The 22,573-nt window shown below is 45.5% G+C and overlaps 2 protein-coding genes across 6 annotated transcripts in view; one reads left to right on the top strand and one right to left on the bottom strand.

Annotated features, from left to right (window-relative positions):
* Positions 1 to 13,958, bottom strand: part of KCTD10 (potassium channel tetramerization domain containing 10) — a 40,954-nt gene extending 26,996 nt beyond the window's left edge. For all 4 annotated transcript variants that reach the window (XM_063086314.1, XM_063086311.1, XM_063086312.1 and 1 more), the window contains exons 1-2: positions 13,880 to 13,958; positions 6,946 to 7,159 (exon numbers count right to left, since the gene is read on the bottom strand). In XM_063086314.1, coding sequence (XP_062942384.1) covers positions 6,946 to 7,159; positions 13,880 to 13,882 — 217 coding nt within the window. In that variant the 5' untranslated portion in view covers positions 13,883 to 13,958. The remainder of the gene's footprint in view (positions 1 to 6,945; positions 7,160 to 13,879) is intronic.
* A 325-nt stretch (positions 13,959 to 14,283) lies between these two features.
* Positions 14,284 to 22,573, top strand: part of UBE3B (ubiquitin protein ligase E3B) — a 60,073-nt gene continuing 51,783 nt past the window's right edge. The window contains exons 1-6 of one of the 2 annotated variants that reach the window (XM_063088104.1): positions 14,284 to 14,405; positions 17,607 to 17,709; positions 18,990 to 19,171; positions 19,312 to 19,432; positions 20,886 to 20,945; positions 21,353 to 21,457. In XM_063088104.1, coding sequence (XP_062944174.1) covers positions 19,011 to 19,171; positions 19,312 to 19,432; positions 20,886 to 20,945; positions 21,353 to 21,457 — 447 coding nt within the window. In that variant the 5' untranslated portion in view covers positions 14,284 to 14,405; positions 17,607 to 17,709; positions 18,990 to 19,010. Of the gene's footprint in view, positions 14,420 to 17,606; positions 17,710 to 18,989; positions 19,172 to 19,311; positions 19,433 to 20,885; positions 20,946 to 21,352; positions 21,458 to 22,573 lie in introns of both variants that reach the window. The other variant, XM_063088103.1, reaches the window with a different exon arrangement.

Genomic DNA, 22,573 nt, shown 5'->3' with positions numbered 1-22,573 from the left:
GCATAAATGAGTACAGGCTGGCTGGGGCTAAGGCCAGTGGCTGAGCGAGAGCATGTGCCCCACCCCTTGGAGGGGCGGCCTCTTTCCACTCCAGCCAAGAGTGCACAGGAAGGAATGTGGGGCCAGGGCTGCATGAGCTCTAACATTCCAAGCAAAGCCAGAAATCAAGATTTTTCTGTGACTCTCCTGATTTTTAAAGACTGGTAAACTAATTTTTTTTTTTTGGTAGTTGGCCCATATGGGTATCCGAACCCTTGACCTTGGTGTTATAACAGTGCACTCTATCCAACTGAGTAACTGGCCAAAGCTGGTAAACTAATTTTTTTTAAAACTAAACTGTCATCAACCAACCACAGCGCAAACAATACACATCTACAGGTTGAATTGGGCCTGCAGGCCATCAGCTTGCAGCCTCTGTGTTACTCTACACCAAGTACTTTTCTTCCAGAGAGATGACAAAGGGCCGGCCCTTGGCTCACTTGGGAGAGCGTGGTGCTGGCAACCAAGTCAAGGTTTAAGATCCCTTTACTGGTCATCTGATTTTTATTTAAAAAAAAAAAAGAGCTGACAAGGTATGGAAAGACTATACTATCTTCCCAACAGTTCTCTCTAAGGGACATTCATTCCCTACATTTTTCACAGACAAAAACAGAGTCTCAGAGAGTTTCAGTGACATCCCCAAGTGGGGAAGGCAAGACTAGACCACAAAGAAAAAGTAAGAAATTCATAGCCAAACTCCTTTCACCAGAACTAGGAAGACAAGAAGCACTCAGGCTTTAAGAGAAACAGCAACCAATTCAACTTATTCCTCAGCTGCTCAGGAATAAGACTTCCACATTCTGCCTTCGATGCACGGACAACTTAGCTGCTCAGAAAGAGCAAGGGCCCTTCAAATCAACTATCCAAGTGACAGCCCAGAGTTTCCACAAACGAATAGACGGACCGTGACACTGGGCTCCAGCTCAAGAATGCTGTCAGGAAATGCTTGTGGTGAAGGAATCATACTTTGGACAAATAAGGGCAAAGGAGCCAGGCACACTCTCCATGAGGTTTCAATTAGCATTTTGACTTTAAAATATTTTAGTTGCTTTCAAAGCAGAAATCTATCCTTTTGAAACAGCTCATATGCCTAGCATGTACAAAGGCAAAAGGAAGTCAAGCAGGTCCTTGTTTGTGGGGGTGTCTTTCCTGCTGCCATAGAGTACAGGAGCTATTTAGGAAGACAGTCCAAGTCAGGGCAGCCCAGGGTCCGAGGACCCATTTGGCAAAGCTAGAGAGTGGACTCCAGGACATCTCTCAGCATGGCACAGTAGTTAAGAGTGAAAGCCTGTGCTGGAAACCAAGCTTTGCCACCTACTTGCTGGATGACATTGGTACTTCATTTTACCTCTATGTCCAGCAGTTTCCTCTTCTAAAAACGGTATCTCATGGGTTGGCATAAAGAACAGATGAGAGAATGGATAATGTACAGAAAGCACTGAGCACAATGCTGCGTCCAGTAGTAACACTCACAATTAGCTGCAGGTCTTTGACAAGGATCCCTGCCCACATCTTGCCACCATCGCTGCGGAACCAAGCAGCAGCAGCCTCCAGAGGGGGCAAATTCCAACACCCCCTCCCCGACCCCGAGAGAGTCTGTGCAGCTTTCAGGGTTCCAAGGGAGAAGGGTGCCCTGGGGGTGAGGGGTTGAACTCCTGGAGGAGGTTACCTCCTCCCAGCACTGCAAGCCTAGTGTGTGCTTCTCTCTGGGGATGTCTGACCTCTCCTATGCTTCTTCTCCAGAGAGCCTTCATTGACCTCTCTTCGCCATACTAAGGCATTTATATTTTTGTGGTTCCCAAACTTACTTGATCATAAAAGTCACCCAACATACTTGTTATAAACTCAGATTCTAGAAACCTGCCTCATTCCTGAATCAGAATCTCTAGGGCAGGGTCTCTCACCCTCAGCATTATTGACATTCTTGACTGGATAATTCTTTGTTTGGGGGGGGACTGTCTTGTGCCTTGAAGGGTATGTAGCAGCATCCCTGGCCACTACCCACTAGATGCCAGCAGCATCCCCATCCCCAAGTTGTGACAACCAAAAATGTCTGGACATTGCCAAATGTCCCTTGGGGGGGGGGGGGTCAAAAAAAAACCACCCCTGCTTGAGCAGCACTGAGATAGATCAAAGACCTAAATATAAAAAACAATGTAAGAACTTTGAGGTATCAAAAGACACCATTAAAAAAGCTAAGATAATTCAGACTGGGAGAAGGTATTTACAACATAGAAACACAAAGAAAAAGGATCTAGAACACCAACTGTTACAAAGCAGTTAAGAAAAAGGAAAACATGTAAACAAGATGCAATCAGGCAGCTAAAAGATGAAACCCAAATGACCAGTAAACAAAAAAATGCTCAACACACTAGAAATTGGGAAATGCTAAATAAAACAATAGGGTACCATATCATAACCACCAGACTGGTAACAATTGTCAAACAATTGGTTTGATAGTGTCAAGTATCCACAAAAATCCAGACTGCTGCCAGGACTGCAAATTGACACAACCACTTGAGAGAGTACCCTGGCAATATGTAATGAAGCTGAAGATGCTATCCCTAATTCCCCTCATGGGAACAAACTAGCGCAGAGCTCCCAACGGTGGGTAAGATCTTAATGCTACAGCCCTTGAGGTGTCTGGGTGGGCCTGGGAGTCCAGAGCCTCCTTATTTACCAAAGTAGAAATTAGACTGTCTGTGCACCATGATGTCGCAAAGGATGGGAAGCTATGCCCTAGAGAAATTCACATGCATGGGGAGAGTGTTCAAGAATGCTAACATTCCTAATAGTGAACACTGGAAAAAATCTACACAGCCATCAAGAGAATACGGCACCATCAACTGCTGTGTATTTCTAGAATGGAACATTCCACAACAGGGAAATGTTTCAACTACAGCTATTTATCCATGGATCAATCTCACAAGTGTAATGCTAAATAAGCAGAAGCAGGAAGGATACAAACAATACATCCCCATTTGTATAATGTTTAAAAACACACCAATAGTACATTGTTTAGAGACATAAACAGTTGTGGGAAAATACTTGGAAAGATCGACACCCATGGTTCTGAATCCTGGCTGACACTAAAATCACCTGGAGAGTTCTTCAAAGTCCTAATGCCCCAGCCACACCCTAAGGACACCTGGCTCTCTGGGCTGGGACCCAGGCAACAGCATTCAACTCCTTGGGTAACTCAGCCAAGACTGAGATCCACCTAGTGACCCCAAAGTCAAGCTATTGGTTACCTCTAGAAGTAAGAGAGGCAAACAGAGATGGTACAGAGAGGCCGAACCATCATGTTTTATGCCTGGTCTCAGTGGTGGCACAAGGAAGTCTTATATTATTCACAATTTAAAAAGCTCTCAAAGTATTTCAGAATTTCACAAAAAAGCATTATTATTTAAGGCAGAAGGGCTGGAGATCTCAGGGAAACCCCCAAGTACTACAGTTTTCCCACAGATTTCACTGACTTCTTGGTTTTCTAGAAGTGTGCTGCTAATAAGATGAATGACTCTCTTCTTTAATCTAGTTTATATACTCCCTAATTCCAAAAACATTTGCAAAAAATCAGAAACCAAATAAGGAGAGAAGTACTGCACTAAGCAACAGGGATGAAAACAGACGAGTGCTAAATGAAATTCCTCTTACGAAACATGCTACATGAATCCACAGACCAATGGCAATGTTGCCAAGGGCTCAGATAAAAAGTATAGCATTAGAAGGACAGAGGGGGAACCTGGGAAAGGCCAGCTCACTGCCATAGTGTCCTCGTCTTCTTGGAAAAGCCACTCCTGTAGGGGGTAACATGGAACGGCAGCACGCTCATCTCTGAGGGCCACGGTGAACAACCTCTCCCCAACATGCTACTCAGAGCTGCTGCTCTGCAGCCCCTCAGCAGTGCTCTTCCCTTCCACCTCTATGCCCCCAGCCCAGACAGCACTGAAGCAATAATTAACAGTTCCCATTTATTGAGTTTTCCCAACCTATCAGGCACTGAATCAAATGCTTTCCAATGTACTCTTTTAATCCTCATAACAACTCTGCAAAGCATTATCATTCGCAATTGAGAAACGAGGAAAGAGGCTCAGAGAAAAAGTCACTAGCTCAATGTCATGCTACCAGTAAACGGCAAAAGAGCCAAAATTCGCCTAACGCCTGACATGTAGAAACAGCTCCATAGACGTCAGCTGTGACTGTTACCATGTGGCAGAGCCAGGACTCAAACCCAGGTCAACCTCCAACATCCATGTTCTTCTCTGTTTAGGAATTACACACACAGTACGAAACTCAAACAGGCAAAGGGCACAGGATGAAAAGGAGGCTCTTCCACCCCCCCTTGGACCTCAGGTCCTCTATCTGGAAGCAACTACTGTCTCAGACATCCTTTAGAGGTTTCTAGCAACACAATGTACACACTGTTCTGGACCTTCAAAGCCTGTTCTCTAACCAGCAAGCTCTATTGCTGGATTCACTTGCCTGGCTGATCTTCACTTGGCGTTTATGCCTGTGTGTAACAAATTTCATTGCAGCTGACAGGCTTCTGACCCAAAGGCCAGGGTGAAGCTGTGAGACGCTGGAAGTCTATCCCATTTGGTAGACCCAAGGGCGTACGTGAGGCACCATGTAGGTCATGGGTCAGGCTGTGCAGTGTTCTCCCCAAAGGCCAACAGGATTGCTCTGCCTGGCACAGCTGATGGCTGGAAGACCAGATACCCAGCCTGACAGCCCAGGCTTCCACAGGGCCCCCCAAGAGGCACAAAAGCTGGCAGTTGAACCGTAAGGCTGCTACACTCAAGCGATGTGGCCTGGGAGCTGGGCCCACATCAAATCACAGACAGCAGATGGTAAGAGCCAGTGAGTCTTGGGTTCAATGGCTTCACCTTCTCCAGCCCTGTAGCTTTTGAAAAAGCATTTTACCTTTTTTGAGATGTGGATTCCTTATCTGGAATGGTAACAGCAGCATCCAACCCTCAAAGGGTTATGGTGAGGATTAAATGAAATAACACCCATAAAATGTCATATTTTGTGAGCTTTTCATAATGATATGAAGGGGGCTGCAGCTCTAGGGAAGTGAAATGAGCCGAGGTTTGGAGTGTCAAAGATGACAGTGCTTCTCCGGAGAAGCTGGGTTATCCAGGCAGCACTGGGCCAAGGACATTTCTTAGCAGGCATTTAGAATGTGAGCAATCCCACTGGTACCATTCGCATACTGTGTCCAGTTGGGGGATAGGGAGGCTTGAGGACTCTGTCTCTTTTGCTATATGGAATTAGGCCACCAAGGCAAGGGCTTTCTAGGACAAGAGGCTTCCACTTAGCTTTCAAAGTGGCTCTGCTACTTTTCCTGAGCCCCTCCAGAGACTGTGTAGGGCAGAAGAAAAACCACAACAATCCTGGGTTCTCGGATAATGTCTGTTTCCTTCTGCAGCTGGGGTGCTATTGTCTTGATTTCTACAAATATTCCCAGGCAATCGTGGGGTGTGGCACAGCAAAGGAGATCCTCCCACTCATAAAAAGCTAAGTGTTTTCTGGGTGAGATGCAGATGGCAGCTCCGGGGCTCCAAACTCTTTTAACTGCTGCTGGGCCAGAAACCCGAGTTCACGGGAAGTCCAGGGAAGCAGAACCTCCAGCCCCACAGTCTGGCCTTCTTCAGGACACATTGTGAAACACCCTAACTAGTGGGCAGCCTGAGCTTCAGCTCTCTTAGGATCAGAGAATGAACTGTGGCACACAAGGCTTAAGGCCTCCAACCCCACCTGCCTGTGTCAAAACTCACCTGCCCTCCCAAGTCAATGTCCCTGGGAAGGTGAGGGCATCAGCACAGAAGATCAGTCTCAGAAATAGATTAAGGTAGGGTCAAACCAAGCTGTGGTCTGTCCTAATGTTAAGCAATCTCAGGCCAAGGAATGAAGAATGGAGTTTTTTTTTTTTTTTTTGACCGGTAAGGGGATCGCAACCCTCGGCACGGTGTGGTCAACACCACGCTCAGCCAGTGAGCGCACCGGCCATCCCTATATAGGATCCGAACCTGCGGCCTCGGCACTACCAGCACCGCACTCTCCCGAGTGAGCCACGGGGCCAGCCCAGAATGGAGATATTTTTAAACCTCGTGTAACCTGCCCATAAACCCATCCAGGTAAGGATGTACCTCCTTGCCAGGTGCTCTTTGATTGTTCCATGTGGGTAGGAAGTAGTTATGGCAAGACCACTTTATACATGAATATAACACTATATGCCAACAGCCCCATGAGGTAGGTATCATGGTACCCATTTTACCAGATGAGGTAAAATTGTCATCAAAAGGTTAAGCCACTTGGTTGGATCATCAGATACTAAATGGGGAGCTGGGACTCAAATCCAGATCTGTGAGTCTTTGTCAGGACCCAATCCTAGAAGGCCGAGGGTCCAGAGAAAGCACTTATGCCTCTCCCAGGCTGAGTTTCACTCTGAAGTCACAGAATCATCTCAGAGAGGACTGGAAGGGAACCTTTTAGGGCAGCTTGTCCAGCCTCCATTTTACAGATAAGCAAGCTGAGGCCCAAAATAGAGAAGTGACTTTCTCAAAGCCACAGAGCTATTCAAAAACTAAGTCAAGACTGTAGGAATCCCTATCCAGCTGATTCCTACTCATCTTCGGGTCTCTGCTTAAATATCATTCCCTCAGGGAAGCCCTCCTGACCACCCAGACCAGATCTAGTCTTCCTGTTAATCACTCTCAAGACTCCTCACACACACCATGGTTAACACTGGGCACAACGAGAAGTCCATACCTGTGTGTACAACTGCCCATTAATGTTAGTCTTCTGAACTGGACTGAAGTCCTCATCCACAAGCATGTCCCCAGAGCCCGGCACAGTACTGAACATACAACCAGAGGTAGGCTCCTGGCAGAGCGGGCTTACCTTCACTGTCAGTGAGCACTTCCATACGCCCGCTGAACATGGCTTTCAGCATGGTGTCCTGCTTGGTCAGCGTCTGCATGGTGGTGTAGTAGAGGGCTCCGCCCACATTCAGCTTCACATACTTGGAGCTAGGGCTGGTGCCCTTGAAGGAAGTGGTGCGGGTAGCTGCTGCTGGCACTGCTGAGCTCACCACACTTTCTCCTGACATCTCTTCCTGGCAGTGGAGAAGACACAGGGTCACCACACCAGGCCTGGTTTACCTCTTTCAGCCTGTGCACTGAATCTGGCCTCCAGATGTGTTCTGTTTGGTCCACGTAGATACTGCATTTGAAACTTAAAGTGTGCTTCCAATGTTGACAATTCAGAAAAGTTCACAGAAAAATCTGGATTTCTGGTTTCTCTTAAAATCAGAGGCAAACTGGGCCAGCAGGGCAACAACTGGTGGGAGCTGGGGTACCTGAAGAGGGGAATGCACCTCCCAGTTTGCCCCAAACCCTGCCCAGTAGCCTTGATATCCTTAAACACTGACCTCACCTGCTGAGCCTGAACGCACAAGTTTGCCACTAACTCTTATGCTACAAGGATTTTCTTTCTGCTCAATACCCATATAAATGAACACCCTGGCTGCACCTACAGCACCCGAAGCACTGCCCAGGCCTCTTGACATTTCCTTACTGCCATGCACCACTGAACTGCTCAAAGTGCCATCTTTCAGCTGAATTACAGATGAAATAAGCTTTTATGAAGCCGAGTGGGATTCCAACTCAGAATCCCTCTCCTCATACTTCCTATCAGGAGAAAATATTTCTTGGGACTAACAACAGACACAGAACTCTTAGAAGCAAGTTCTTGCAAAATTAGAGACCCCCTACATCAGTGCAGCCCCAAATAGTAGGATCCTATGATGGTCTCCCTGACAGTACTGCCAGCTCTTATTCACATCTCAGTCAAACAAATGAATGTAATGTCTGACTTAAGCAGGCCTAGGAAAGGAGACTGGTACCTGGCACATGTGTACTCAAAGAAAACATTTCTTGAATAGGTAAAATTCTAGTGCTGGGGAAGATGTCCAAGAGTGGGCTGAATCTCTAAGGAATCTGGGGTTTGGCACAAAGAGAAAAAAGCCTGATAGCCAGGAACTGGCCTGGACCTCACAGCTAGGCCTTAGCATTCCCATTAAACACGAACAATTTCACAGCACATCACCATCGGACAAGGACACTCCATTACCATGTTGCAACAAGACAAAAACAAGACCACTCTGTAATCATCTCTGAACAAAGACAAAAACACAAACATTATTCAAAATACAAAAATGACCAAATATCCTCCTATCCTGGAGGATTCTTAACCAACTAGAGCTTTAGCCTCCCACCTTCAGGACAGGAATCACTGAGACCCAGTCACAGAGTGAGCTCTGCTTCCTGGCAGCATCCAACAGAGAGTAAAGCCCCACTTCTCTGAACCCTTCCCCAAATCATCCAACACAAACCCAATTCCTCTCTCTGAGATGCCCCACAGGTCTCCTCCAATACAAGGAAATAAACCCAACTTTGACTACAGGTCAGCTCCTTGCGGTTCTTGGCTAGAGGGTACTGAAAGCACATAACTTTTCTGAACTACTCCCTGATACTGAAAAAGTATTGTTATTAAATTCTTTATGCCTTTCTGTCTTTTCCAGATGTAGTATGGTGATAACTGGTAAACACAAATGTTATTTGTTAAACGGGACAGGGACTAAAGGGTGCCCTACCATCAACCAGCACTAGAAGAGGCAATGATTTAGCAACAGTGCAGGCAATATTCAATTCAAGGTTATCCAAGTCTTCTGGCCAACCCTCCCCACCTCTAGCTCCCCAAAACAGTGGCCTGGAAGTCACCTGCTGGGGAACTTGTATCAGGGCCCTGCAGAGAGAAACAAAAAAAGTGTTTTCTCAAGAAACTGTTCCTGCTTCATCGAGTGAAAACATCACAAGAAGGAAAGTTTTCAAAAGCCCAGGCTTAACTCACCTGGGGTTGCTGTGACCTGATGCCAAACACAAAAGATAAGAGGCTGAGAGGAAGCAGTTACCCCTCCCTTCTGACTTTCCTTTGAAATCAGTCCCCAGAGACCCTACACTAACAGTTATTGTGCCAACAATTTCCCCCAAAAAACTCTTTGTCTGTGGGATGATAGTAGTTGCTTACAGGAATAAAGAGTTTCCAAAAGCTTTGAAGACCTGGACAGAAAAAGAAAAGGCTCATAGTTTGGGTTCTTTTGGGGGAGGTAGGGCAGAATTTAACCAAAAATGGAAATACTTTTTAAGCACGCTTTTCAGATTCAGATTTTTACAACAGTACATGTTTATGGGAAATGCTCTAGCATTTTGTAAGGCGCCTACCATGAAACAGAAAAAAGTATACGAAGTATACTTAATTTACTTTTTTTGACTTTCCAATACCTTTTTAAAGCAACTTAAGCGTACAGTTTGATGAGTTTTGGTCAACATATGTGTCTATGCAGCCCCTCCTCTAATCAAGGTAGAGAACCTTTCCATGGCTCCAGAAAGCTCCTCCATGCCCCTTTACCACTTAATTACTATCACCACATATGGCTTTTTAAGATCTAAACAGTGCTGGAAGACAGCTATCATTATTCCCATTTGTGGATTCAGATGCTTCAGCCCAGAGAGGGACAGTCACTTCTCAAAGCCAGGAGGTGACTCAGTGATGGAGCAAGTGAACGTGGTCAAGCCCTGGCTGGACCCGAGCCCACCATGCTTGTGCTTGGTATATTTAGAGCTATGACATATAAGTTGAGAAAGGAGAGCCCCACCTCCCTTCCTGAAAAAGTACAATAAGGTCTGGCCTGTGGCTCACTTGGGAGAGCGTGGTGCTGACAACACCAAATCAAGGGTAAAGATCCCCTTACTGGTCATCTTTAAAAAAAAAAAAAAAAAAAAGCCCTAAAAAAAGATGGGAAGCAATGTGTGGTTAAGGGCTTGGGTTTGGGACTGAGACCTTGTTTAAGCCCCCAGATCTGCCACTTAGAAGCTATTTGAGCGTGGGTGAGATATCTAAGTCTAGTACCATCTACCAAAGGAGGACACCAGCCTCCCCTGCCTCACAGGGCTGCTGGGAGGGAGGCCACAGAAAGCACCCAGCATGGCCCCTGCTCAAAGTAAACACACACAGGAAACATTCAAGTTATGATTATTTGAGAATGCTCTCAAAGCCTCAAATTCTGTTCTCCTCTTTGGAAACTGTTTCTAGCTCTAATAACAGAGTGAATTACTAAAAGATAAAAGCAGAAACAATCCTAATATAGCTTGAGACTCCAGATTAGGCTACAAAAGCTCCGAACCTTTCTGGAGCCCACCCCCTCCAAAGGTCAGTCAACCTGATACTAGGAGAGGCCCTTAAAGAAAAGGTTCTGGCTGTGTTCATGTCCCTGAGCCCAAGTTACAGTGAATCAAGGACACAAAGCAGAAGACAACAAATCTCTCAAAGCAAACCTCTCTGCGGAGGACTCTCACAGCTGTCCTTACTGGGATTCTGATTTTTTACTTCTTTCAAAAGTTTGATTTCATTATTAATGAGGTTATGGAGGTAGGACAGGAAAGAGCAAAATGGTTACAAGAAACAGAGAGGTGATTAATATCTGAGATACTGGTTACAGATTCTATCCAATCAGAAGTTTATTCCAGTTAGACAGGTAAGTCCAGGCTTCTCTCCTTCCCATCTCCCCTGAATATACTGGTGCTGATCCTAAATAGTGGCTTGCCACATGGTCGCACATTGGAATCACCTCGGGAGCTTAAGCAACTGCTGATCCTGGGTCCTACCCGTGGAAATTCTGTTGTAATTGGTCTGATGGGTGTGGCCAAAGCAACAGAATTTTTAAAACTCCCCCAGGTAATTCTAATGCACAGCCAAGATTGCAACCTACTGTTCTAAAAAATTCTGTACCCCTTAATTTGGCTATAATTAACTCCATGGTCTTGGAGAAACTCCTCAACCTTTTGCTCTATAGGCCCAGTGAATTCCTGATTCATACATAAAACTAAACCAAAACACCATAAACTAAAGCAAGCCCTACTTCACAGTTTAAGAGCCACAGGCAGGAAGTAATTGTATGGATGCTTGAGAAAATTAAAATAGGCTGAAGGGGGAATATGGTTGACTTGAAAGAAGACCCAGACAAGTACAATAAGAAAAAAGTCCCCAAATCCCTGACCCTAAGACGTTTTCTATACACTTCTCTGTAGAACTGTCCTGTGCGTGCATTTATGCGTGTGTATGTGCGGAAGGAAAACTGAATCAAGAGTCTGGCAAACCTGGACTGTAATCCCAGTTCCACCACTTCCTGTGTGATGTTCAGACAACCCAAGTTTCAGTTCCCTACCTTGTAAAATGGAGTGTTAAAGCCATAATCTTCAAAATAACCCTCAGAGAATGAATGTTAAAGGACTTGGCAGCGCCGGCCTGTGGCTCACTTGGGAGAGTGTGGTGCTGATAACACCAAGGCCATGGGTTTGGATCCTTATATAGGGATGGCCGGTTAACTCATTTGGGAGAGGGTGGTGCTGACAAAACCAAGTCAAGGGTTAAGATCTCCTTACCAGTCATCTTTATATAGGAGGGGAAAAAAAGGACTTGGCACCTAGTCCTTAGTGTAATTTCCCTTCTATCTGTAGGGAAAATATAAGAAAATGGTCAGGGCTCCCTCAGATGTTCAGAATTTTGCCAAGCTTTTGATGTAAATATGTACGTGCACCCAGGTGTTCCTTGGTTGTCTACTGTAATTGCGCATGTGCGCCCAGGTGTCCTGGGTTATTGGACTTGAGTATAAAGGATGAAAGGCTCTGATCCAGTGTCCCCCGCCCCCAGGATGCCCCGAGGGAGGCCGCCACCACCACTGCCAAGGAAACTGAGGACTGAGCTCATGTCGCCTGCCAATGGCTCCCGGGATCTTTCCCAATTACCTAGCTTGTGGACCTGTGTGTGAGGGTTCTAGTGACCCAACCTGGCATGTGAGGGGTCTGTTGACCCAGTCTGGCATGTGAGGGGTTAGTGTACAATGGGTTTGAAGGGTCTATGGGCCCTAACCCCTAGCCCAGACAATACAAATGGAAAACTTAGTGTAAACAAGATAATGAAACTTTTTGGCTTTAGTTATGAATTGCCTAGCCATACAATTAGCGTAGTCACTTAGCCATACACCGTCACTTAGCTTTCTTTAAGATCCGTGGTTCCCAACCCTAGCTACTAGAATCAACTGTGCTTTTAAAAAACACTGGTGCCTGCCTGGGCTACACCCCAGACCAATTAATCAGAATCTTAAAGTATCTTCAGGTGACTCTGATGTGCAGCCAGGGCTCAGTACCACTGAGCTAAGGCATTTAACCAGCTTGATCTAAAAATCACTGGGCATGTGGAGCAAAAATATCCACTCAGGGTATTCTTACAGCAAAGAAGTTTAAGAAACACTGCACTGAGGCTACTTATACAACTTCTCCAAACTGAAGGCATTTCTACATCTCAGAAAAGTCTGCTGCTCCATTTCAACCAAACTAAATCCAATCAACCACGTAATTGTAGCCTTACTTTGCACCCAAAACTTGTAAGACTTACTCCAAATGCCATCCTCTTCCTACATTTAGCACACATATTATTGGCTTATTTCTCAACAGTCTAGGAGGAAGATGTAATCATCAATTTCACTTTTTAGGGGAGAAAACTAAAAATCAGAACTGTAGGGGTTCTCTGACTCCAATTCTCATGCCCCTTTCACTACATAGGTCAAATCAAGAAATCGCTACTCTAATCCCCTGCAGGGCTTGTTAAAACAGATCCCTGGGCCCCACTCCCAGAATGTCTAATTCAGTAGTCTGTGGTAGGGCTTGAAAGTGTGGCCATTTTTCACAAGTTCCCAGGTGCTGCTGCTGCTGCTCTGGGGACCATAGATTGAGAACCACTGGTTTATGCTGCCTTCTTCCCCTCAGGTGTTCCTTACTTTGCACAAAATGCAGTAGACCAGTCAGTCAGATAAAAGTTGACTCAGTTTTCTTCAGCAGTGTCCTTGGGACTGATCTTCCCTAAACACTGCACTTTCCAAGGAAGTGGCAAACAAGTTAAAAAAAAAAAAAAAAAAATCTGGGCTGATCTTTGGTCGTCCCCGCTCACAAAGAGCTATTCAAGAAACAGACCCTTTGAGGATCCCAAGCAAACAGAAACCTTCCCACAGCTGAGACACAGCATGTGAGATCCTAGGCTCTTTAGGCGTGGCCACCTCGGGCGTCAACGGAAGTGACTAGATAGGTGCCTAGGCGCCAGTTGCGGCTCTGGACTCCGTGGCTTAAGTACCTTGACCTCAAGCCCCCGGAATTCCAAGCACTGAACAAACACCCGCCTGCCGGCTCCTCTATTTCTTTCTTCCACTCGCCCATGCATTCAGATGTACCTGGGAGACCCTTCCCTACTTCTACCAAACCCTGCGACTCCAGCCACAACCTCAAAACACCAAATGCTCTGTCCCAAGGAATCCCACTTCACTCTCCCATAACCTCCCCACTCTCCTTCACAACCCTCCAAATCCTCATTTTCCACCCCAAAAGTCAGTTTTCAATGACATCTCTTTGTTCTCACAATCACCAATTCTAATCTCCCAACAGGCATCCAAGACCCAAAGACCCCCAACTCACCCACATTAGTATCTACTCCCCAAGCCCAAACGCCCTTTCCCGAATCCCCAATAGCCAGGGACACCCTAATTCTCCCCCCAAAGTCCTTCCCCCACCCACACTCGCCCCCATCTAATCCCCCAACCACCTCTCCACTATCGTGACCGCCCCTCATCGCACCCCTCCTCTAGGTCCCTTCTCCCTCTACTCTGAGGCTGCCTTGCTCCCTTGGCAGCCCAGAGCCCGCAGTCGGTGGGAACAACCCTCCTTACCATGAAAAGTCGGAGATCGCGGGAGTCTCCAAACCCGGACTGAGAGAGGCAGGAAACACCCAGCTCACGAGAGCCGGGGGCGGGGGCGGGCGGGGGCGGGCAGGGGCGGAAACTTCCGCTGTTCAGACCTCACTTCCGCCCCTCTGAGGACGCCTTCCTAAAGTATCCGCTGTTTCCATAGTCTTCGACCGCTTTCCTTCCAACTTCTCCGCCGGCATGGGTTCCTTCTCCTTTCGGCTGGGTCAAGCATTTATCTCACTCCTGAATGCTCCGCTTTTTCAGCTGCCAGAGAGGAGGACAAGGTGCGGGGAGGTTTTCTTTCCCGAGTGAATAAGCTCTGCGGAACTGTCGTTTCCCGGAACTGGATATTTGCTTCCAGGCGGAGTTTTGAGAGCGAACACCCCGGGGCAAGATGGCGGTCGGGCCTGGGGTGCTGCCCCGGGTCTGGCAGAGCTCGGGGGTTTTGGGCTGAGGCGGCGGCAGCTACGGCCCCGACCCCGAGCGTTGGGGCCTCAAGCGGATAAAGGTCTACCGCCTGCGGTTAGCGAGTGGGAACAGGGTCGTTGGTTCTAGTATTGTGGGACCGGGGACTTTGAGGGAGGTGGCTCTGGGGCCGAGTCCTTGTCTGGCCAGTTCTGAGGGGCAGGTGCTGGGTACTGGTTTTCGGGCTCCAGGGGGTCTCTCTTCGGACCTTTCCACCTCTTTTCATTTTGGGGGAGATAGGCCTTTATAAGCGGACTAATGCTGGGCGAAGAGGATTTGTTGTGGTAGTTGTTGATGCCCAGGAAAGACTCCGGGCCTCAGGAGTCACCCAAACTGGAGTTCGAATCCTATTCGCTGTTTGTGTGGCTTTGGATGAGTTCCCTCGCCTCTCTGAGCCTCAGTTTCTGCCTCTGTTAAATGGAGTAATTAGCTCGATTCACAGAGGGTGGTTTAGTACTGTGCCTGATACTCAGCTCTCAATAAAGAAAAACTTGGTCGTAATTTGACTCCAGTTTAGCTCCACGGGCAGCCTGGCATTCTCAGCCTGTCTTTGCTTTACCAGTCTGTGAATGAGGGAGGCCTGGGTCTTCTCTGATTTACTTACCAGTAAACAATTGCTTTGGAGTTAGATGTGGGTTCAAATTCAGGAACCCGGTGACCTTCGGCAAGTCCTCATTTTCCCCATGTGAAGGTGGAATTGATAATAGCATCCACCTTGATAGTCTATAGCTTTCAATCAGTGATAGCTGTTATTATTAATAATGTCCCTAAGTCCTGTTGCCTATTCTTAAAAACAGGAACAACAACAAAATTAGACTATTGAGACCTGATAGAGCTGTTAAAAAGACAAGGTTGGTTAAATATCTGCACACCCTCTGGTACATGGTCCACCCTTAACAAATGCTGGTGGTGGTTAAACCTGGCAGCCCCGCTATTCCCGCTGTACAGAGAGAATCCTCTTGGGTTCAGTCAGCAGTTGGAATTTATGGCGTTTCACCTTTGGACCATACTCTCTGGATGGTCATGTGCTTTTGAGTTCTCCATGAAGTTGGCCTCATCCAGAAAAGATTGATTTTGAGCAGGTCTTATGGGAATATAGAGGTAGAGTGGAGCGTGAATCCTATCTGTTAGTATTAAAATATTGGCTCTGCGACTAATAATAATAATAGTCACAGATAATACTATTAGTAATGATAGTCTAATCTGGACTATGGGCGATAATACTATTAGTACTAATAGTCTAATCTGGGCTATGGGCGATAATAAATGATCTTTTCCTAGGGTTGCTGTTCTTAGTAGATGAGATAACTTAGAAAGGATCTGACACATAGTGGGTACTCGACTTATTTTCCTTTTCGAATGATTATCACCCATCTCTTGTTTTCTAATGTTTTTGCCTATATAATTCTGGTTACCCTAACTGGATTGTAAGCTCTTAAGGACAATACGGTAAAACTCACTTACATGCTGTATGCTTTCAGATACCCTTTATTAATATTTCCCTTTTAATCCTGATCACAATGTTGTGATGACTAAATTGAGGTACAAGAATGGTAAATGTTTCATTTAATCCTTTCAGCAGCCTTAAGATGTACGTACTATTATTATCCTCAATTAGAGTTAAGGAGACTGAGGCCTAGAGAGGATAATAACTTGGTGAAATGAGAGGTAGAATCAGGACTAAAAAGATCCAAGGGCTACTTTCTTTGATCCAAGGCTTTTTCTGTTGTCCACAGCCTTTTTCTTTGATTCTCCATGGCATTTAGCAGAATAAGTATTTAATGCTTGATTGTGTGTTTTACTTGATTGATGAACTGCAATATACACTATGCAGGTAGAAGAGGTATATAGGAAAGAATGAGAAAAACTGCAAAGCATAGACTACTATGTGGTATAAGTAGAAACCAACACATAACAGGAATGATAATCTCAAGGAACGGATCTTATCCTGGAAGAAGTGAAAATTTTGAGATAGTCTTACAGGTAGTTAGGCAGTTTATGTGCAACTCTCTTTTTTCCATTGGCAAGAGGCTCCCTCTTCCTCTTCTGACCCCCATGTACCTCCTGCCAATGAGAAATGGTCTGTCTACATGTTATGGAGAGAACATGCTATTGTTCTCATGGCCCAGCTCTGTTGTGACTTTCAAGAGCTTGAAGCTGTTACCCAGTCTAGGGCTGGCCAGTTAGCTCAGTTGGTTAGAGCATGGTGCTGATAACACCAACTTCCAAGTTTGGATCCCTATACCACCAGCCACCAAAAACAAACGAACAAAATTCCACCTTAGATTACAGAGTCTGGGGTTCATAGCCCAAGTGACAAGACTAGTGAATCTTAGTGCACTCATGGATAAAAAAAAATTCAATGGATGAGCAATGTCAAGGTGCCAGCATTATTTCTTACCCAAAGAACCTTAGTGACTGCAGATGGGAACCCCTGCTGAAGGGTTAAAAAAAAAAACAAAACTTTGTGTCTGTGAAAACAATACATCGGATTTATTGATTGTGTGCTCTGTCAGCACATCCATAGCTACTTGATATACACAATCTCATTTAATCCTCATGATTGACCTCTCAGCCAATTAACAGATGAAGGCAGAAAGTCTCTGAGACTCTCTCCCTATAGTACATGGCAGAACTGGGGACTGGCTCTGGCTCTGTGTGACTCCAAAGCCCATGTGCCTCTCTCTGCGCCATGCTGCTTCACCACATACTTTTTGTGGAAAATTTAGAAAGTAGAGACCAATGAAGTAAAATTTCCCACAATTCCACCACCTCAAAACAACCACTCTAAACATGTTGGTATATTTCATCACAGTTTTGTATCTATGTGTGCACATGCATTTTTCTTTTCCATCAGATATTGGGATCATATTGGTCCACAGACAGCCCTTTTTTCACTTCTAAGGTATAAACATTTTTCTATATCATTAAAAATGTCAGACATGATTTTCAGTGGCATGTTAACATTCCATTACCTCTAAATGTTGTTCTTGCTTAGTACCACAGAGCATCTTCTTTGAGATTATTTTCAATTTATTACCTTTAAACTGTGAGGACTGGGGAGTTACAGTCTAACAGTTAGATGAACCATTACCTGAAGAGTGTTTTAACCATTAACACAAGTTTTTTAAAAAAAAAACCATAGGTGCTGTATTTATTACTTTTACTTAGTGAGGAAGATAAGTGATGCCATACCTATAAAACTTAATCCTAAATCTGGATTTTTTTCTTCTGCTTCTCCCAGAAATAACAAGCTCCTCTGACACAAGAAGCTGTTCTCACTTGTGAGTCCTGTGCAAGATCACTAATGATTACCTAGCATTTCTGCGACACAAACACGTTCTCAGGTGAGCTCTCCAGACTTCCGTTGCTGGGGCAGAAGAGTGAATGATTCAGAAGACTGCTACCTTTTCCTATCTAGTCTTTTTACCCTCCCTCCTGCGGTCAGGCAGGCTCTGTTAATTTGTTTGAAGAATTACTTATGATAGACCCACGTGTTGGCAAAGCCCTGATGTTGTTTGACAGATGTGAATCAGTGTTGGAAAGGGGCTACAGAGGTCCATCGATATATGTTCATGTGGCAGGAGCCTATCATGAACTTTTTATTCTGGTTGATGTTTTCATGTGGGTGCTGTTTTGAGTGATGTGAAGTAACAGGGTAAAGAAATTATTTTCCAGAAGTCTGGATTTCTCAATAACTCATTTTAGTGTTTTTGTCAGCTGGGCAGATTGTACATTTTGCATAGAATGATCAAGTACTTAAAGCATTTAAATAAATCATCTAGATATGGGAGGCTCCTTGGATCAGTACTGTGTGCTTTAGGCTGCTAGCCAAAGCCATCCCTTTGAGATTTTACTGGTAATTTAGGTAAAAATGTAATATATAATTTAGAGCCTGTGTTCAGAAAAGCACGTGTCGGTGGACTGGAGCAGTTCTGCTGTAAAGTTTTCATCGGTCCTTGGCAGAATGAGAACAGTAAAGACATTCAAATAAGTGATACATAAAACTGAACATACTCTATTTAATGGGCTTTCTTGCATTCCGAAATTGTGTACCCTTTGCTCTGTTGATGTTAAAACGGCCCCTTTTTATGTGTGCTAGGCACAAAGTAGGCACTAGTGAATGTGTGTTGAGTTAATAAATGAATAAAGTAATGGTGACAGTAAATAATCATGTTAGATTTTTTTCTTCTTCTAGTCTTTACTGGGCAAAATAAAATATTGGCTTCAATGCTGGCTTCCCAAATATTATGGACTGCTTTTTAAAATTCAGATATCTGGGAACTTTGAATTAGAGCTTCATGGGTGGGATTGACTTTGTTCCTTTGTTAAAACTATTCAGAGCCTGCCCGTCCCCTATGCTGGGTGCTGTGCTCTTTCTCTTAAGAAGATGTAATTATTTAATACAGAATTTAGCATCCTTGGTCTTGGTGAGTTGCATGAAAGGATCTGGTAGGAAGTTGGGACTTGTGCCAGGAGAGCCGTTAGCACCTCAGAAGGTGCTGGAGGGTCCTGACTATTTCTTTCCTGCTGCCCAAGTCCCTGCCCACCCTTTGCCCTTGAGCCCCTCTCAATGTGTGTTTTTCGCTGAATGACCTACAGTAGCTACTCACCACTTTCCTTGCAGGGTTTGTGCAAGTTTGCAAACATGTTCACTGTATCTCAGACCTCGAGAGCATGGTTTATTGATAGAGCCCGCCAGGCACGAGAAGAAAGGCTCGTGCAGAAGGAGCGGGAGCGGGCAGCTGTTGAGATTCAGGCCCACATCCGGAGTTTTCTCTGTCGGGGTCGACTGCAGAGAGACATCAGGTGGGTGCCAGGATCTCCCCAGCACATTTTTCTCTGGCTCCCCGTTAATAGAAAATATGAGTTTTGTGTTCTCAAAAAGCCTTTCAGATACTAAGTGCTCCTAATTTAAAATGTCTTTTCTTTTGTCCTTCTCTTTCTAGGCAAGAGATCGATGACTTTTTTAAAACAGATGACTCTGGGTCCAGTAAAAAAAGTGCATTTTGTATTTTCAAGATTGCCAGGAAGCTGCTGTTCTTATTCAGAATTAAAGAGGATAATGAGGTAAAATAATAATAGCAGACATACACAGTACTTCATATAGGCCAGATCTTTTTGTAAATATTTTGTAAATATTAACACATCTGGTTCTTATAGTAACTCTGTGAAGTAGGTACTGTTACCCCCACATCCTGCCCCTTTTGTTTCATGGGACCCCTTTTGTAGCGATTATGCCCAGTGCTTCTGGGAATCTTTTCACATTCACTATTACAAGCACAGGTTGGATTCACATGCATACAGGAGACAGGCAGGCTAGGTAAACAAGTGAAAGAAGCCATATATGAGACAAAACATGTTACAAAATACAAATCGTAATGAACGGTAACTGACAGTCGGCAGTGGTGAGGACATCAAAGGGAGCAATGGGGTCTGTGGCCTGCCCCATCCAAAGGGAGACACTGCCACTTGCCTTCAGCCAGTGGTGGGCACATACTCTGATTTTTTTAAAGAGATGCTGCAGATCTGGGTCTTTATGCTTAATGTCATAATTTGTTAAAGTTGGCAGCCAATTTGAAATTTTTTTATCTCCTGCAAACCAAACAAAACATGCCAATTTGCACTATGGGTTTAGAATGATCAGCCTGGAAAATACAATTCCAGAAAAGCAGCTGGTTATTGGTAGTAGTACCAACTATACTCTATACTATATATATACTATACTATATATTGAGGTGTGCTTCCATGTTACCAGGTGTTAGGCATTTGCTATTGCTAAGCCTTACCTTGTGCCAACCTCTTCTAGGCACTGGGGCCTCAGAAGGAAACAAGATGGGCAAGGTCTCTACCCTCATGGAGCTGGTAGCCCAGCAGAAGAGGGAGTATTCAGGCAGTGAGCATGTGATCACATAAGATGAAGACAAGCAGCTCGGGGAGGTGACCCCCATCTTATAGAGGAGGAAACTACAGATCAGTATGGTAGGGCAACCTGCCCGAGGTGACACTGCTTTTAAGGGTGGACCCAGGGTTGGTATAGTCCAAGTGTAACCTGCTTTCCAGTTTCTACTTTTCTTCCTTTTGCATTTCAGGATAAAAATGATGAATAACAGCCTTTGGCTATCGTCTGTGAGGCAAAAGTTCAGTATCCATGGTGCTTGTAAAATGGCAAACTAGGGAGTACAATTTAGGAGACAGCTGCTCATCTGTAGGAATCCAAGCCCTGATTGATTTTGTTTCCTGCAAGAAGCCCCAATCTGGATTTTTATGTGAAGTCACCAATTTCTAAAACACATCCGTAGGGCTCATCCAGCCTGTAGGCCACCAGTTTGAGAGCACTTCCTTAGCCTTTCTGGTCTTCAGTTTCCACATCTGTAAGAAGAAATTAAATATTATCCTTACTTATCATGTGGATCACCTGGCATGTTGCCTACACATGCCTGGTGCCCACCAAACGTTTGCTACCTTCTCTTTCCATTTTGTTATTGTGAGGATTTATAACGCCCATTCTGCCTCTCTGCAGAGATTCGATAAGTTGTGTCACTGCATCCTGAGCAGCATGGACGCTGAGAATGAACCTAAGGTAAATGGGATGGGAACTGGACGGTGTCCCACAGGCTCTTGATCTTGAGGGCCAGCCTCTTAGGCTCTGAAAGTTCCTGTTGAATGTTAGGACTAATTCACTTACAAATGCAAATAAGTAACAGATGGAAAACATTAACAGTGTACAAATGATTCCTCCTTAGTCTTCTCATTATCCAAGAAACTAGGTTCTGCTCTTGCCTCTTACTCAAGATAGTAAATTCCATTACTGGCCTCTCTTATCTTTGGGTTTAGTGTTAAAAGTAAGTTCTGTTTGCTGCTGATTCATCCATTAATCTCCATTGCCTTATTTGGCACTGGACCTAGCTAACAGGTCCAGTCCAGTAGTTAGAGCATATGTAACATGATCCCTGTAACTGCCCGTGACATTCTCTTTCCTGCTTGTAGGTGTGGTATGTGTCCCTGGCTCTTTCCAAGGATCTCACCCTCCTGTGGATTAAACAGATCAAGGACATTCTTTGGCATTGCTGTGAGTTTCTTGAGCAGCTCAAGGTAAAAAAACAAACTAAATATGCCATTCTCATCTAGGGCCTTTTGTCTGTATTTTCAGAGTTCCCATCATAGATCTTAGTTGGACTCTAGTAAAGAACTTAGTTAAGCCCCTTCTCTGAGAGAGAGCAAGTTACATGCTGTTATCGATATGAGCCCCTTTTTGTTGTGTAGTATGTTGAACAGTGACCACACATGCCACAGCCTCCATGCCAGGGAATCTGTTGTCTTCCTTCCTGTTCTTTCGATGTATTGAATACTTATCATCTGTATTATACTAGTCAGGCCTCTCGTTACAAGTACAGAAACCCAACATGAGCACAGCCAATAAATACATACAGTCCTGGGCCGAGCCCGTGGCGCACTCGGGAGAGTGCGGCACTGGGAGTGCAGCGACGCTCCCGCCACGGGTTTGGATCCCATATAGGAATGGCCGGTGCACTCACTGGCTGAGTGCCGGTCACGAAAAAGACAAAAAAAAAAAAAAAAAAATACATACAGGCCTTCTGGTCAAGATGGTGGAATAGACGGTCCCTAGCGTCACTCTCTCCTACAAATCAACCGATTTAAACTATAAAAACATAACATCAAGTGCATATGGAATGGGGAGACGTCCAGCAGGGGAGGCAGAAGCTCCGCAGAGACCACATGCCCTGAGGGGCTGCCGTCACGCGATCCGGCAGAGAGGCTTCACCGCTGCCACCCGGCTCCATTCCCAGCCTAGCCCAGTGTGCACAGAGTGGGGACACGTCCGGCAGGGGAGGCGGAGGCTCCGCAGAAACCACACACCCTGTGGGGCCGCCACTGCGTGATCCAGCAGGTAGGCTTCACCGCAGGCACCCAGCTCCATTCCCAGCCTGGCCTAGTGCGCTTGGAGCAGGGAGACATCTGGCAGGGGAGGCGGGAACTCCACGGGGACCAACTGCTGCTGCGCGATTCAGCAGCCGAGCCCAATGCGTACGGAGCACAGAGACGTCCAGCAGGGGAGATAGAAGCTCCGTAGAGTCCACACACCCTGTGGGGGGGCCACTGCCGTGCAATCCAGCAGCAGGTAGGCTTCACCACCGCCAGCCGGCTCCATCCCAAGCCCAGCCTAGCACATACAGAGCAGGGAGATAT

The sequence above is a fragment of the Cynocephalus volans genome, chromosome 2, assembly GCF_027409185.1.
Source record: "Cynocephalus volans isolate mCynVol1 chromosome 2, mCynVol1.pri, whole genome shotgun sequence".
Lineage (NCBI taxonomy): Eukaryota > Metazoa > Chordata > Mammalia > Dermoptera > Cynocephalidae > Cynocephalus > Cynocephalus volans.
This window is presented reverse-complemented; position numbering and strand designations above follow the sequence as displayed.